Source organism: Odocoileus virginianus, chromosome 12 (genome assembly GCF_023699985.2).
Source record: "Odocoileus virginianus isolate 20LAN1187 ecotype Illinois chromosome 12, Ovbor_1.2, whole genome shotgun sequence".
Lineage (NCBI taxonomy): Eukaryota > Metazoa > Chordata > Mammalia > Artiodactyla > Cervidae > Odocoileus > Odocoileus virginianus.
In genome coordinates this window covers 34,482,611-34,500,090 of record NC_069685.1, presented here as the reverse complement: position 1 = coordinate 34,500,090, position 17,480 = coordinate 34,482,611, and the positions used below count along the sequence as shown (strand labels likewise).

Genomic DNA, 17,480 nt, shown 5'->3' with positions numbered 1-17,480 from the left:
TTCAATTTTGTAACAGAGATTTATGTAGAAAAATATGTGACAAATATTAAAAGAAAATTAACATACAGAGTCGAAATTAAAGTCTGCTTCATAGGCATTATAAAGGACAAGGACAAGTAAAGTTTTCAACTACTTGTCCTAAAATTAATTTCTAATAGGAAGTTAATAGAAAATTGGTATTTAGCATAAATATATAAAAGGAAAAAACAAATTTTGATGAACCTTATCTAGGTCATTAAACTGAGTTTCCTTTTTTCATTTTCTACCTTAGACTTTTATCTTAAAATATTTGCTTATAAAAGTAGTTGTCCTAGCCAGACACAATATAGTACAAATACTCTGGTAGCCATGACCTAGATAAGGATCTCCTTCCTCACTGGATCCATTCATATCCTCATGTACACACTGCTTGAAAGAGGAATAAAAGGCTTACTAGGACAATATTTTGTTGCTCTTCAGTCCATCAGTCATGTCTGACTCTTTGCAAACCCATGGACTGCAGCATGCCAGGCTTCCTTGTCCATCACCATCTCCCAGAGCTTGCTCAAACTCATTGAGCAGCAGTTCATTGAGACAACAGTGCCATCCAATAATCTCATCCTGTCATCTCCATCTTATCATGCCTTCAATCCTTCCCAGAATCAGAGTCTTTTCTGATGAGCCAGTTCTTTGAATCAGGTGGCCCAAGGATTGGAGCTTCAGCTTCAGCATCGGTCCTTCCAATGAATATTCAGGATTGATTTCCTTTAGGATTGACTGGTTTGATGTCCTTGTTGTACAAGGGACTCTCAAGAGTCTTTGCCAACATCACAGTTCAAAAGCACCAATTCTTGGGTGTTCAGACTTCTTTATGTTCCAACTATCACATCTATACATGACTGCTGGAAAAACCATTGCCTTGACTTAATGGACCTTTGTCGGTGAAGTAATGTCCCTGCTTTTTAATATACTGTCTAGGTTGGTCATAGCTTTTCTTCCAATGAGCAAGCATCTTTTAATTTTATGGCTGCAATCAATATCTGCAGTGATTTTGGAGTCCAAAAGAATAAAGTCTCTCACTGTTCCCATTGTTTCCCTATCTATTAGCCATGAAGTGATGGAGCCAGATGCCATGATCTTTGTTTTTTGAATGCTGAATTTTAAGCCAGCTTTTTCACGCTCCTCTTTCAATGTCATCAAGAGGCACTGTAGTTCCTTTCACTTTCTGTCATAAGTGTGGTGTCATCTGCATATATGAGGGTATTGATATTACTTCCAACAAACTTGATTCCAGCTTGAGCTTCACCCAGCCAGCATTTCACATGATGTACTCTGCATAAAAGAAAAATAAGCAGGGTGACAATATACAGCCTTGATGTATTCCTTTCTCAATTTGGAACCAGTCCATTTTTCCATGTTCGATTCTAACTGTTGCCTCCTGACCTGCATACAGACTTTTTAGGAGGCAGGTAAGGTGGTCTGGTATTCCCATTTCTTTAAGAATTTTCCACAATTTGTTGTGATCCACAATCAAAGGCTTTATCACAGTCAATGAAGCAGAAATGGATTTTTTTTTTTAATTTTCTTGCTTTTTATATGATCCAATGGATGTTAGCAATTTGATCTCTGGTTTCTCTGCCTTTGCTGAACACAACTTGAACATCTGTAAGTTCTCAGTTACTTTTCTGTTGAAGCTGAGTTTGGAGAATTTTGAGCATCATTGTGCTAGTGTGTGAAATGAGTGCAATTGTGTGGTAGTTTGAACATTCTTTGGTATTGCCTTTCTTTGGGATTGGAATGAAAACTGAACTTTTCCAGGTCTGTAGCCACTGCTGAGTTTTCCATATGTGTTGCCATATTGAGTGCAGCACTTTAGCAGCATCATCTTTCCATATTTGAAATAGCTCAGCTGGGATTCCATCTCCTCTACTAGCTTTGTTCATAGTGATGCTGCATAAGGCCCACTTAACTTCACATTCTGGAATGTCTGGCTCTAGGCGAGTGATCACATCATCATGGTTATCTGGGTCATTAAATATTTTTTTGGATAGTTCTTCTGTGTATTCCTGCCATCTCTTCTTAATACCTTCTGCTTCTGTTAGGCCCATACACTTTCTGTCCTTTATTGAGCCCACTTTTGCATGGAATGTTCCTTTGGTATCTCTAATTTTCTTGAAGAGATTTCTAGTCTTTCCCATTCTATCGTTTTCCTCTATTTCTTTCCATTGATCCCTGAGGGAGGTTTTGTTATCTATCCTTGCTCTTCTTTGTAACTCTGCATTCAGATGGATATACCTTTCCTTTTCTCATTTGCTTTTTGCTTCTATTCCTTTTTCAGCTATTTGTAAAGCTTCCTCAGACAATCATTTTGCATTTTTGCATTTCTTTTTCTTGGAGATGATTTTGATTATTGTCTCCTGTACAATGTTATGAACCTCCATCCACAGTTCTTCAGGCACTCTTTCTATTAGATCTAACCCCTTGAATCTATTTGTCCCTTCCACTGTATAATTGTAAGGGATTTGATTTAGGTCATACCTGAATGGCCTAGTGGTTTTCCCTTCTTTCTTTAATTTAAATCTGAACTTGGCAATAAGGAGTTCATGATCTGAGCCACAGGCAATCTTGGTCTTGTTTTGCTGATTGAATAGAGTTTCTCCATCTTCAGCTGCAAAGAACATAATCAATCTGATTTCAGTATTGACCATCTGGTGATGTCCATGTGTAGAGTTGTCGCCTGTGCTGTTGGAAGAGGGTGTTTGCTATGACAAGTGCATTCTCTTGGCAAAACCTTTTTAACCCTGCTTCATTTTGTACTCCAAGGCCAAACTTGCTTGTTACTCCAGGTATCTGTTGACTTTCTACTTTTGCATTCCAGTCCCCTATGATGAAAAGGACAGCTCTCTCTCTCTCTTTTTTTTTTTTTTTTTTTTTTGGTGTTAATTCTGAAAGGTCTTTTAAATCTTCATAAAACCATTCACTTTCAGCTTCTTTGCTATTTTTGGCCAGGAGATAGACTTGGATTACTGATACAGAATGGCTTGCCTCGGAAATGAAGAGAGATCATTCTGTTATTTTTGATACTGAACTCAAGTACTGTATTATTAAGATGGCAGAGTAGAAGGATGTGAGCTCATCTTCTAAGGCCAGAACCCCAAAATTTCAACAAGCTACTGAACAACCATTTACAGGAGAATGTTGGATCCCACCAAAAATTATACCCCACATCCAAGGGACAATGCTTTAACCTTGTCCAAAGTCTGGGCTCAGAGAAATTAGCATATAAAGGATTCTCAAAGTATCAGAGTCCCTGAAAAGCTTAGACTAATATGAGATGTAGACAGGCATAACAGATTGACCTTGGAGCAAAGAGAATGAATAGTCCTAGCAAATTGAGAAAGAATCCCAAAATGGCCATGTGTGGCCTGTGTACCAGAGGAAGAAAGTGTCTGAGTCTTTGCCTGTAGGTAGCTCACTTGATCAATGCTACAGGAGTACTTTGTGTTCTAAATATTACAGTTCAGCTATAACCAAAAATTCATCTTTAGTATCTCCTTCCTATCATATTCCTTTCACCAAGTAAAAATGTTTAAGGAGGACACAACATTTTTCTTAAAACTTCATGAGAGAATTAGGAGATATGTACAGTGATGACAAAGAATTTCAAGCAGTAAGTGGAGAATAGCCCATGATGTGTTGTTGGTGCCAGGGCAGTGGATGTTTCGTGTGGCTTACTTCTCTATCTGCTGCAGAGAAAGGTTGATGTACTGCTACTGAACCACTGACTACAATGCAGAAGACAGAAAAAGAATGATATTATGATATTAAGCTTATAGGATACCCCTTGGCTGTAATGTGGGACCAAGAATCCCAAAGCATTGAAGAGAGGGAATTTGCAAATGATTTAATTTCTTATATAAGCAAATGGGAAGACAGGACCCAAAATAGCTTATATACATCTGACAAAGAAAATCATTTTCATGTCATATTGAACATTTCACAATCTTGTAGTTAATCTTTCAATCTACTTTTAATATTTCAAGAATTCTTGCTATATATGAAAACTGCTTTTATTTGTTTATTTTTTAATTAATTAATCATTTCTTAGCATTTTCTGATGCTGCCGTTTCTGAAAAATGCTTAAAGTTGAGTATGATGTGTGTGTGTGTGTGTGTGTGTGTGTTAATCACTCAGTTGTGTCTGACTCTTTGTGACCCCATGGACTGTAACTCACCAGGCTCCTCTGCCCATGGGATTCTCCAGGCAAGAATACTGGAATGGCTTGCCATTCCCTTCTCCAGTGCATCTTCCCAGCTGGGTCTCTTGCACTGCAAGCAGAATTTTTACCGTGTGTGTGTGTGTGTGTGTGTGTGTGTGTGTGTGTATTCAATACATACGGGTTTTTCTAGCAGAATCTTCCACAAAAAGAGAAGAGATGTCTTCATCCACTCCTGCTTCATTTTTTGCGATACAAGTGTATGCTCCTGTATCTTCATAGCGCACGTTGCTGATATGAACCTCACTACCATTTGCTGAAAACAGAAGGCAAATGCAACTTGTTAGCTACAATTTCAGCTTTGGTATAGTCATTTCAGATTACACAGTCGAATAGTTCCCTTAGCTTGTCCTAATTAAACTGTTTTCCTTCCTACTTCCATGCTTTGGAGACATGCTAAGTTATTTCTAATGCATTCAAGTATTTCATAAATTGTGCTGTCATTCTATTACAGAGATCCCAATACTACTTATCAAAAGCACACACAGTATATTTTATATTCACTTCATACTCCCTACCTTGCATAAGAAGTGCTACATGTTGATAGCTATAATTTCATTTCTGTATTCATTTTTAATATTCAGGATCCACTTTGTCCTCAGCTTTTACAACAGTTTTAATTAATATCAATATGGTTCATTTAGAGAATACATGTGAAAGTACATGTCATAAAGGAATTAAGTGAGCTACATCATATAAGTATAATGCCATTCCATTGAGCAAGCATAGTATTGTGTCTGCATTATACCTTAGGAGTGATTAGGTAGGGGGGACAGAAAGAAAATATACATAATTCCTTTGCAAGATTCTCAGTTGTTTTCAAGAAATATACCTAATCTAAGCAATATTATCATATGGAAATTGATATCATCATTATCAACCAAAGGGTTAAGGGATTGATTAACCCAACTTTTAAATCTTGGTAAAGGAATATTTGAAGCTAATCTCTGAATAATGAGTTGCATTTCTCAAAGTGTAAACAAGGGTATAATTACCCATTTACTATACATAGACAGAACATGAAGTACTTTTACATATGCGTGCATGCTCATTTGCTCATTTTGTCCAACTGTTTGCAACCTCATGGACTTCAGTCTGCAGGCTGTTCTGTCCATGGGATTATCCAGGCAAGAATACTGGAGTGGGTTTCCATGTCCTCCTCTACAGAATCTACCCAGGGATTGGACCCTCATCTCCTGTGTTGGCAGGTGGATTCTTTACCACTGAGCCATCTGGGAAGTTTTTGCATACATTATCCCTTAATAGTCCCAGATAATAACTAATCATCAGATGAGGAATCTAAAACTCCTAGAATGATGTTATGCAGTTTACTCCCCTCAAAAATAACGGTTGAACTTCTGTTCTATCATGGCCTAAGTTTCAATGTTTTTAGAGCTCATTTGCTTAGGTTTGCATCTTTTCTTTTACTTTCTTTTTTTCTGTGCATGTGTGTGTGTGTGTGTGTGTGTGTGTGTGTGTGCATGCTTATGTGTGTATTCTGTGTTATCCAGTCACGGGGACACCATGCTCTGTGTGCAGCAAAAAGGAGCATGACTCTTCCTGATAGAGATGGGGATTGAATCATCAGAGTGGCTACTTGGGGAAAGAAGGTAAAAAACCAATGGGAAAAGAGCTTGAATATCATCCCTCTGGGGATATGGTGAGGCAGTGAGTGTTTGGGGAAGGCTAATCATAGAAATCACTCAAACTTCTTTCTCTTACAAATGCCACTGCACACTTCCATTCCATCATTTGTTGAGAATAACTTCTCCAAAGCAGTTGGCAGGCTTTTGTGTTTGTTTTTGCTTTTCTCAAAAAGGCCAGATGGTAAATATTTTAAACTTTGTGGGCTACAGTCTCTGTGCCAACTACTCACCTCTGCCATAGCAGCATGACAGCAGCCAAAAACAATATTTTTAAAAAATGTGTGTGGCTCTGAACTAAAAACAAAAACAGAAAACAAGCAAAAATATTGTTTTATTTACAAAAGTAGGCAGCTTTCCAGATTTGGTCTGGGGTCCTTCATTTGTAAACCCACACTCTAGAAGGTGGGGAGGAAACAAAATATCAGTATTTAAGCCCAGATCAGTTTCTTGTTTTAACTGAAACATGACCCTCTCCAAAGACCACACATTTAATGACGTGAATTCTCTAGAACTTTTGAAACCCTAAAGTTAATTTATTCTTCAAATTATCTCTTCCCAAAATTCTTATATGTTTTTCTAACTTACATGATTGTCTTTTCCTCTTTTCCTACATTAGCTAGCATTTCTAGATATTTTCTATTCCATAGCCAGAGCTACCAATTTCCTGGTTCATTTATCATCCTGACACATCTGGTTTCAGAACTAGAACAAGATGATGCTCCCTGCACCTACTTTTTGAATATATTATTAGACTATTACATAAGGAAATTTTCAAAATTTCAAATTCACAGTATTCAGTTTACAGACTGTTACTTGACCTTTATAGTTAGATTCATTTCATATCCTACTTCACTTTTGTTTCAAATCTTTTTTTCTTTGTTTAATGTTTCCCAGCAAATAATAACTTCTTAATTTAAGCAGCTGGTCTTCTTTAAATCATTAAATACATAGACATAATTAGAATGTAAACTCAAATAATTTTACAGCACATAAGTTTAAAAAGCTCAACATGCTGTACACCTTAAATTTACACAAATTTTTAGGTCAACTTTATTTCAGTAAAAGCTAAAAAATAAAGAAATTAATCCAGACTTCCTGTTTTCATCAACATCTTCATTTCTGTTTACTTCTCAAAGTAAACTTTCTCTGCTTTATTCCGAGATCATCCCCTCCTTTTTTCTTGTTGATTTCCACAACAATTTGTCCATCTTTCCCCTGCTCCATCGTCAACATGTCTTTCTCTTTACCTATATCTTTTCAAACCAAAATAAACTGTCCAAGAAGCAAGAAATAACTTCACCAGTCCTAACCTTTTCACCAGAAGCTACTACTTTTTCTTTTTCCAGCTTTCAAAATTTTGAAAGATATTTTTATTCCTATCTTTCATTTCTAAGGACATAGCAAACTGATTCTTTAAATGTCACAGTGACAAACTAATCACTAACCAATGAATGTATTTTAATGATCTCCCTTGGCTGTGCATAGAGTGTTGATGAACTCTTTCCCAGTTTTGGCTTTCTTTTCTTTTCTTCTGTAATATCATTTGTTCTCATCTCTTTGCTAATTATTAGTCTCCTTCAGATATTCTCTTGATTTGGCTGCCAATAAAATATTTCTTTTCTAGAATTTTACTTCTCATAACATCCCGTCTATTTACATAGTTTTTCAGTTAGTGCCTAGACTTAGACTTCACATAAAAGTGACAAATAAGTATCTTATGAATAAACAGATAATTAAATAACCGTAGAATTTGTTAACATGTTAACATAGACAAAGTCACATGGAAATTCAAACTCCTGTGCACCTCATTCTTTCAAAGTTGAGTAAAGATTGTAACTAACTCCCCAAATATTTCTTCTCATATAAAGGGTATCCCAGGTGGTCCTAGTGTTAAAGAACCTGCTTGCCAGTGCAGATCCCCTGGAGGAGGAAATGGCAACCCATTCCAATATTCTTGCCTGGAGAATCCCATGGACAGAGGTGACTGGTGGACTATAGTCCATAGGGTCATAGAGAGTCAGAGAAAACTGAAGTGACTCAGCACACACAGCATGCACACATTTCTAAAACAAGGCTATATTATATTTATAGAATATGGTTTGCTGCTATCAAGTGGGCAAGAGATTGCAAAATCAAAAACTAATTAGACTTTCACTCAATTTGATTTCTGTTAATCAGATCAATGTTCTTCTCACATAATAGACACCAAGATACAATCAGAGAAGTAAATATGTAAATTTATTTTGCCTATTTATATTAACATGAAATTGTTAGGATTCAGCTTCGAAAGATCAAAAATACTCTCATTATGTCATTCTTGATTTTCAAAAATAGATAAGTAAAAGTTTTTAAAAGATTTATTTAAAAATGTATGCTAATAAATTGCATTCAGTCTCTAAATTGAATGGTAGTAGCAGTATATTCATGTAGAAATAAGGAAAATATATTCACTTCTAACAGTATGAATAGAAGGAATTTAAAGGCATGGAATAAGGAATGTAATGCCACATAACAGATATTTCAGTAAAATGACTACCCCTGGGTTACTCTTGACAATGGAAATAAGATCTGTAAATTTTTTTACTTACTAAGATTATCAAACTATATGCAATTAATTTTGCATTATTTTGATTATTTGATATGATAAAGATTATCTGTTTTTTATATACCACACATGTGTGGTTATTGTAATCTGTATAATGACTAATCACAACTGCATATTAGATTATTAGAACATGTAGACTATTTTATATATTAGAATGTAAGAACTTCATCACTTTAAAACAACACAAACATGAAACATATTTAGCAACATTTTGATTTTTCTCTTTGTTCATTTGCAAAATGTGCTGTAAAAGATTTCCTAAAGTATTTCTATATTATTGACATATTCTGTAATACACATTTTAATGTATGATTTAAACATTTAAATTGTCTCTTCAGAAATGTATTTAAAGAAGGAATTCAATTATTCTGTCCAGCGTATCTGCTATAATTTAGAGGATACGCTTTAGAAGAAAAACAATTAATATTTTACTTATAAAAATAATGACATAACTAATCATCATGACAAGACTATTATTTAAAACATTAAAAGTATTAAAAGATTGTTTCAAATATAATGTCTTAGGTACTAACATAACTTTTTTCATATTCATGGCACACATTTCCACGAAGTATCACTATCTCTTTTTTCCAAAGAATGTAAAATGTGTTATAAATTTTAGTATGAAATTTCTGCATTGTTATCTAAGAGAAAAAATGCAAGTAAAAAGCACCTTGAAGTGTGAGTTGCTTGGACAGCTTTGGTGTAATATCAATTCCATTCTTCAACCAGCCAAGCTGAGGATTTGGTATGCCTTCTGCATGGCACCTAAGACTTGCAGTAACTCCAGGTTCTCGGGCCTGACTCTCTGGATACACCCGGATTACTGGAGGGACTAAAATTAAAAATGGAAAAGAAAATGATTAGTATCATATATGCCACTTGATTTTCTGAAACAAAGAAAAAAAGCAATTGGATATGTTAATGATGTTATGCATATATATAAGGTGTCAGTTTGCAAATCTAAGTAATTTAGTATCCACTAAAATGTGCTTACTCCTTGGAAGGAAAGCTATGACCAACCCAGTTAGCATATTAAAAAGCAGAGACATTACTTTGCCAACAAAGGTCCGTCTGGTCAAGGCTATGGTTTTTCCAGTGGTCATGTATGGATGTGAGAGTTGGACTGTGAAGAAAGCTGAGCACTGAAAATTGATGCTTTTGAACTGTGGTGTTGGAGAAGACTCTTGAGAGGCCCTTGGACTGCAAGGAGATCCAACCAGTCCTTCCTAAAGGAGATCAGTCCTGGGTGTTCATTGGAAGGATTGATGCTGAAGCTGAAACTCCAATACTTTGGCCACCTCATGCGAAGATTTGACTCATTGGAAAAGACCCTGATGCTGGGAGGGACTGGGGGCAGGAGGAGAAGGGGACAACAGAGGATGAGATGGCTGGATGGCATCACCGACTCGATGGGCATGAATTTGAGTAAATTCCGGGAGTTTGTGATGGACAGGGAGGCCTGGCGTGCTGTGATTCATGGGGTCGCAAAGAGTTGGACACGACTGAGCAACTGAACTGAACTGAACTGAACTGAAAATGTGCCAGTGGTCCCTGGACAAAAGCTGCTCTGAGACTGTACCAGGTAAAATACAAGGTGAGCCCAGGATATCTTGTTTCAATAACTAAAGAGATCCTTAAGGAATGAGAAAAACATATAAAAAAACACAAAAGGGGCTCTAATTTACCAGACACAAAATAATTTGAGCATTGAGATAATTACCAGTTATGAAGGAGTATAAAAATAAGACTCTAAGAATTCAATTATATAAATATATGAATAAATACTTAAATGGGAGAGAAGGAAAAGCTTTTCCTTGCTATAGCATCTTTAAAAAAATTACAATAACAATTCCACTTATGGTACATAAGACTCCAAATAGCAAAAACATCTTGAGAAAGAAGAGTGGAACTGGAGGAAACAAGCGTCCTGACTTCAGACTATACTACAAAGTTATAGTCATCAAGACAGTATGGTACTGGCACAAAAACTGAAATATAGATCAATGGAACAAGATAGGAAGCCCAGAGATAAACCCAAGCACCTTTGAGAACTTTATATTTGACAAAGGAGGCAACATACAGTGGAGAAAAGACAGCCTCGTCAGTAAGTGGTACTGGGAAAAATAGACAGTTATGAATACATGCAAAAAATGAAAATAGAATACTTTCTAACACCATACACAAAGATGAACTCAGAATGGACTGAAGACCTAAATGTAAGACCAGAAGCTACAAAACTTTTAGAGGAAAAGATATGTTGAACTCTCTTTGACATAAACCACTGGAAGATTCTTTATGATTCACCTCCTAGAATAATGGGAATATAACCAAAAATAAACAAATATGGCCTAATTAAACTTAAAAGCCTTTGCACAGCAAAGAAAACTATAAACAGGTTGAAAAGACAAGTCTCAGAATGAGAGAAAATAAAAATGAATGAAACAAATGACAAAGATTAATCTTCAAGATATACAAGTAGTTCACGCAGCTCAATACCAAAAAAAAAAAAAAAAAAAAGCAAACCAATCAAAAAGTGGGCAGAAGATCTAAACAGATATTTCTCAAAGAAAACATAGAGATGCCCAACAAACACATAAAAAGATGCTCAATAGCATTCATTATTAAAGAAATGCAAATCATAACTACAGTAAGGGATCACCTCACACTAGTCAGAATGGCCATTATCAAAGAATCTACAAACAATAAGTGCTGGAGAGAGTGTGGAGAAAAGGGAACACAATCATACTGTTAGTGGGAATGTAAATTGATACAGCCACTATGGACAACAGTATGAGGATTCCTTAAAACACTAGGAGTAATACTACTATATCACCCAACAATCTCACTACTGGGCATTTACTCTGAGGAAAACATAACTGGAAAAGACACAGGTACCCCAATATTCAGAGCAGCACTATTTACAATAGCCAGGACATGGAAGCCACCTAGATGTCCATCATCAGATGAATGGATAAAGAAGTTCTGGTACACATATACAATGGAATATTACTCAGCCATAAAAAGGAAAACATTTAAGTCAGTTCTAATGAAGTGGATAAACCTAGAGCCTGATATACAGAGGGAAGTAAGTCAGAAACAGCAAAAACAAGTATCACATATTAATGCATATATATGTGATCTAGAAAGATAATACCAATGACTCTCTTTACATGGTAGCAGTGGAGATGGAGATATAGAGAACTGACTTGTGGACACAGTGGAGAAAAGAGAGGGTGGGACAAATTGAGAGAGTTGCATTGAAACACATAAACTACCACATATAAAACAGATAGCCAGTGGAAATTATCTGTTATGCAGTGAAGTCAAACCTGGTGCTCTGTGAAAACATAGAAGGATGGGATGTGGTGGAAGATTGAAGGAGGGTTCCAGAAGGAGTGGACATATGTATACCTATGGCCGAATCATGTTGCTGTATGGCAGAAACCAACACAATGTTGAAAGACAATTATCCTCCTATTAAAAATAAATTAATACAAAAGTTAAAGAAAAGGGATAATTCTACTTATGGTACAAACAAAAATTAAAATATTTAGAAATAAATTTCACAAAGAGGGTACAAGACTTTTACACTGAAGACTACAAAACATACTAAAAGAATTTAAAGAAAACTAAATAAATGGAAAGATATCATGTGTTTGAGGACTCAAATAATTAATTGGTGAGATAATAATAACTGGCAAGATGACAATACTCCAGAATTGACCCGTGAACACAATGTAATCACTATCAAAATTCATAATTGGTTGTTTTAAAGATGGCAGAACTAATCCTCAGAATAATAGGGAAGTACAAGTCTCCCCAAAGAGACAAAGCAAACCTTAAAAAGAAGAATGAAACTGGAACTCTCATATCCCCCAATTTCCAACCATATTACAAAGGTACAGTAGTCAAAAAATGTGATACTGGAAATAAGATAAAAATACACATCTACGAAATTAGATAAGGAACACAGAGATAGTTCATATATCTACAGTCAACTCACTTTTTACAAGGATACTAAGAAACAGTCTTTTAAAAATTGATGCTAGAATACATGGATATCCACATGCAAGACAATGAATGTGGATCCTTATGTCACACCTGAATAAAAATAACTCAAAGTGAATCAAAGACCTAAATGCAACAGCTAGAACAATACAACTGTCATAAGAAAACATAGGAGTAAACCTTTATGACTTTGTATTTGACCATGGTTTCTTAGATATGACCCCAAAATATTAGAAACAACAACAACAAAATAGACAAATTGAACTTCATGAAAACAAAAATTTTTGAATCTTCACAGGACACTATCAAGAAAGTATAAGTAAAACTGACAAAAGAAGAAAAAATGTGATTGATACCTGATATGTGACTAGTATCTGGATCATATAATGAATATTTACAATTCAGCAACTAAAAAGCAAAGAACCTTTTCTGTACAGATACCAAAATCATCAAACAGAAAGTCAACATACAGAATGGGAGAAAACATCTGTAAACCCCTATTAGATAAGAGTTAAGCCAAAATATTCAGAAAACTCATACAACTTAATAGAAAAAAGAGACAAGTCATCTAAATAAGCATTTTTCCAAAGAAGATATACAGACATGTTCATAACAAGATGCTCAATGTCACTGATTATCAGGGAAATGCAAAGCAAAGCCACAATGAGATAAAATTTTACATTTGGTAGGATGTCTGTTATCTAAGAGATAACTAAGAACCTCCAAATGTTCAAGCTGGATTTAGAAAAGGCAGAGGAACCAAAGATAAAATTGCCAACATCCATTGGATCCTAGAAAATGCAAGAGAGTTCCAGAAAAAAAAAAAAACCTACTTCTGCTTCATCGTCTGTGCTAAAGCATTTGAATGTGTGGATCACAACAAACTGAAGAAAATTCTTAAAGAGATGGGAATTCCAGACCACCTTACCTGCCTCCTGAGAAATCTGTATGCAGGTCATGAAGAGGCAGTGAGAATTGGACATGGAACAACAGACTGGTTCCAAATTGGGAAAGGAGCATATCAAGGCTGTATATTGTCACCTGCTTATTTATCTTATACACAGAGTACATCATGTGAAATGCTGGCTGGGTGAAGCACAAGCTATAATCAAGGTTGCCAGGAGAAATATCAATAACCTCAGATATGTAGATGACACCACCCTTATGGTGGACAGTGAAGAGGAAATAAACAGCCTCTTGATAAAACTGAAAGAGAGTGAAAAAGCTATCTTGAAACTCAACATTCACAAAGCTATGATCATGGCTTCTAGTCAACACTTCTTGGCAAATAGATGGGAAAACAACACAAACAGTGACAGACTTTTATTTACTTAGGTTCTAAAATCACTGCTATGGTTTTTCCAGCAGTCATGTATGGATGTGCCAGTTGGACTATAAAGAAAGCTGAGGGCTGAAGAATTGATGCTTTTGAACTGTGGTGTTGGAGAAGACTCTTGAGAGTCCTTTACACAGCAAGGAGATCCAATCAGTCCATCCTAAAGGAAATAAGTCCTGAATATTCATTGGAAGGACTGATGCTGAAACTGAAACTCCAATACTTTGGCACCTGATGCAAAGAACTGACTCATTGGAAAAGACCCTGATGCTGGGAAAGATTGAAGATGGGAGAAGAAGGGGACAACAGAGGATGAGATGGTTGGATGGCATCACCGACTCAATAGACATGAGTTTGAGTAGACTCCGGAAGTTGGTGATGGACAGGGAGGCCTGGCATGCTGCAATCCATGGGGTCGCAAAGAATCAGACACGACTGAGCTAGAGAACTGAACTGGACTGAAAATCACTGCAGATGGTGACTGCAGCCATGAAATTAAAAGATGCTTGCTCCTTGGAAGAAAAGTTATAACCAACCTAGACAGCACGTTAAAAAGCAGAGACATTACTTTGCCAGCAAAGGTCCATCTAGTCAAGGCTATGGTTTTTCCAGTAGTCATGTACGGATGTGAGAGTTGGACTATAAAGAAAGCTGAGCACCCAAGAGTGGATGCTTTTGAACTGTGGTGTTGGAGAAGACTCTTGAGAGTCCTTTGGCCTGCAAGGAGACCCAACCAATCCATCCTAAAGGAAATCAGTCCTGAATATTCACTGGAATGTCTGATACTGAAGCTGAAGCTCCAATATTGATGGGAAGAACCGACTCATTGGAAAAGACTCTGCTGCTGGGAAAGATGGAAGGCAGGAGGAGAAAGGGATGGCAGAGAATGAGATGGTTGGATGGCTTTACCAACTCATTAGACATGAGTTTAAGCAAGTTCTGGGAGCTGCTGATGAACAGGGAAGCCTGGCATACTGCAGTCCATGGGGTCACAAAGAATCAGACATGACTGAGCAACTGTACTGAACTGAACAGATAACATGCTGTTAAGGACGTGGAGAAAAGGGATCTCATGTACATTGTTGGTGGGAAAGCAAACTGGTGATGCCACTGGGAAACTAGTATGAAAATTTCTCAAGAAATTACAAATATATCTGTAATGAAATAAAAAAATCCCCCCTTTCTGCTTAAATAAGTCTTAATTGATACAGATTCCTTCTGAACTTTAACCTTGATATTCTCACCAGGAAAAATGAGATTTAATAATGTCTCTCCTGTTATATGTATTAATTCCTCTGGTGCAGCATTCACAGCATACCTTAAGAGTGAAAATTATAACATATTCATCGACTCTATAAAGAATGCTGAACACTCCATAGTCATGTTGCTGGGAAGATGATTCACTGAGAGGTTAATGGCATCTCCAGGTCACACAGCTTACTGTAGCCCAGAGTTTGAGATAAAAGTCAGGGAGCTCCAATTCTTGATCCAACCCTCTCCACATTTCATGTTGCCCTTAACCAACCTGGCTGAACATGGTCTATAATAGCCCCTGAATTTAGCCAATAAGAAAGAAAGAAAGAAAATCTGATGAGTATTAAAAACAAGTATGTTCCAAATTTTGAGTGGTCAGAATTCCCTAAGGTAAAGCTTTTTAAACAATTTGTGTGTATATATATATATAAATATATACTGTGCTAATCTGCTTCAGTTGTGTTCGACTCTTTGCAACCCTGTGGACTGTAGCCCACCTTCCTCCTCTGTCCATGGGATTTTCCAGGCAAGATTACTGGAGGGGGTTACCATGCCCCCCTCTAGGGGATCTTCCCATTCCCAATCCAGAGATCAAACCCACATCTCTTAAGTCTCCTTTATTGGAAAGTGGGTTCTTTACCACTAGTACTACCTGGGAAACATATACATATATCTATAATGATCTGGTAGTCCCACTTCAGGATATATACTCAAAGGAAAAGGAAAATTTATTATCTAAAAGAGATAGTTGTACATATGAACATCTTTCCCATGTTCATAGCACCATTATTCACAGTAGCTTAACTATGGAAAGAATCTAAGTGTTCTTCAACAGATATAGTAAAGAAAAAAAAAATATATATATATATATATATATATACATACATATATAATGAAAGTGAAAAGAAAGTGAAGTCTCTCAGTCATGTCTGACTCATTGCGACCCCATGGACTGTTGCCCACCAGGCTCCACAGTCCATGGAATTTTCCAGGCAAGAGTACTGGAGTGGGTTTCCATTTCCTTCTCCAGGGGATCTTCACAACCCAGGGATCAAACCCAGGTCTCCCGCACTACAGGCAGATGCTTTACCAACCAAAAGGTGGAAATGATACAAGTATCAACTGATAAATAGAAAATAAAATTTGGTTTATCCAAATAATAAAATATTATTTGATGATGAAAAGAAAGAGGTACTGATGTATGCTACTATTTTAACATGCTAAGATATTACCCTAAGTGAGAGAAGTGTAACTCATAAGTCCACATATTGTATGAAATATCCAGAATGGGTAAATCCATCAAGATTAAAAGCAGATTAGTGGTTTATAGGGATTGAGGGGAGGGAGAAATGTAAAATGACTGCTTGGTGGATATGAGGATTATCTGAGGGTTGATGAAAATGTCTGGGGAGTAGATAGTGAGACGGTTGCACAACATTTTAAATGTACTGTAAACCACAGAATTGTTCACTTTAAAATGATTCAATGTTATGTGAAATTTACTTTGATCAGAAAGGAAGCCTTATAGAAGTGCGTATAGGTCAAATGACAGAGAAATTTCCAATGTCAATAGCTGCAAGAAAACAATATTCACGTGAGGGAGCCATACTGAAAGTAAATTCTCTAGCAAGCTTTTAGATCACTGCTGCTGCTGCTAAGTCACTTCAGTCGTGTCCGACTCTGTGCGACCCCATAGATGGCCGCCCACCAGGCTCCCCGTCTCTGGGATTCTCCAGGCAAGAACACTGGAATGGGTTGCCATTTCCTTCTCCAGTTAAAGTGAAGTCGCTTAGTTGTGTCCGACTCTTAGCGACCCCATGGACAGCAGCCTACCAGGCCCCTTCATCCACGGGATTTTCCAGGCAAAAGTACTGGAGTGGAGTGCCATTGCCTTCTCCTTAGATCACTGCAGCCCCAGCCAAAATGTTGACTGCACCTCAGAAATACTTCATACCAGGGCCACCTAGCTAAGCTTTTCTCCATATTTTTTAACTTTGTTTCTCTACTTATTATCTTTCATCTCTTTATTATAGCTTAAAATTATCATTATATTGAGAAGATGATAAAGGTTTGTTGTTTAAAGCCACTAAGCATTAGGCAATTTAGTATGTTCAGTTCAGTTCAGTTCAGTTGCTCAGTCACGTCTGACTCTTTGCGACCCCATGGATTGCAGCACGCCAGGCCTCCCTGTCCATCACCAACTCCTGGAGTTTACCCAAACCCATGTCCACTGAGTCGGTGATGCCATCCAAGCATCTCATCCTCTGTCATCCCTCTCTCCTCCTGCCTTCAATCTTTCCTAGCATCAGGGTCTTTTCAAATGAGTCAGCTCTTCACATCAGGTGGCCAAAGTTTTGGAGTTTCAATTCAACA

General features: G+C 36.8%; 1 protein-coding gene across 2 annotated transcripts in view; it reads right to left on the bottom strand.

Annotated features, from left to right (window-relative positions):
* FSTL5 (follistatin like 5) overlaps positions 1-17,480 on the bottom strand; it is an 874,271-nt gene that overhangs the window by 158,225 nt on the left and 698,566 nt on the right. For both annotated transcript variants that reach the window (XM_070474907.1, XM_070474908.1), the window contains exons 9-10: positions 9,180-9,341; positions 4,377-4,511 (exon numbers count right to left, since the gene is read on the bottom strand). In XM_070474907.1, the coding sequence (XP_070331008.1) occupies positions 4,377-4,511; positions 9,180-9,341 (297 nt within the window). The remainder of the gene's footprint in view (positions 1-4,376; positions 4,512-9,179; positions 9,342-17,480) is intronic.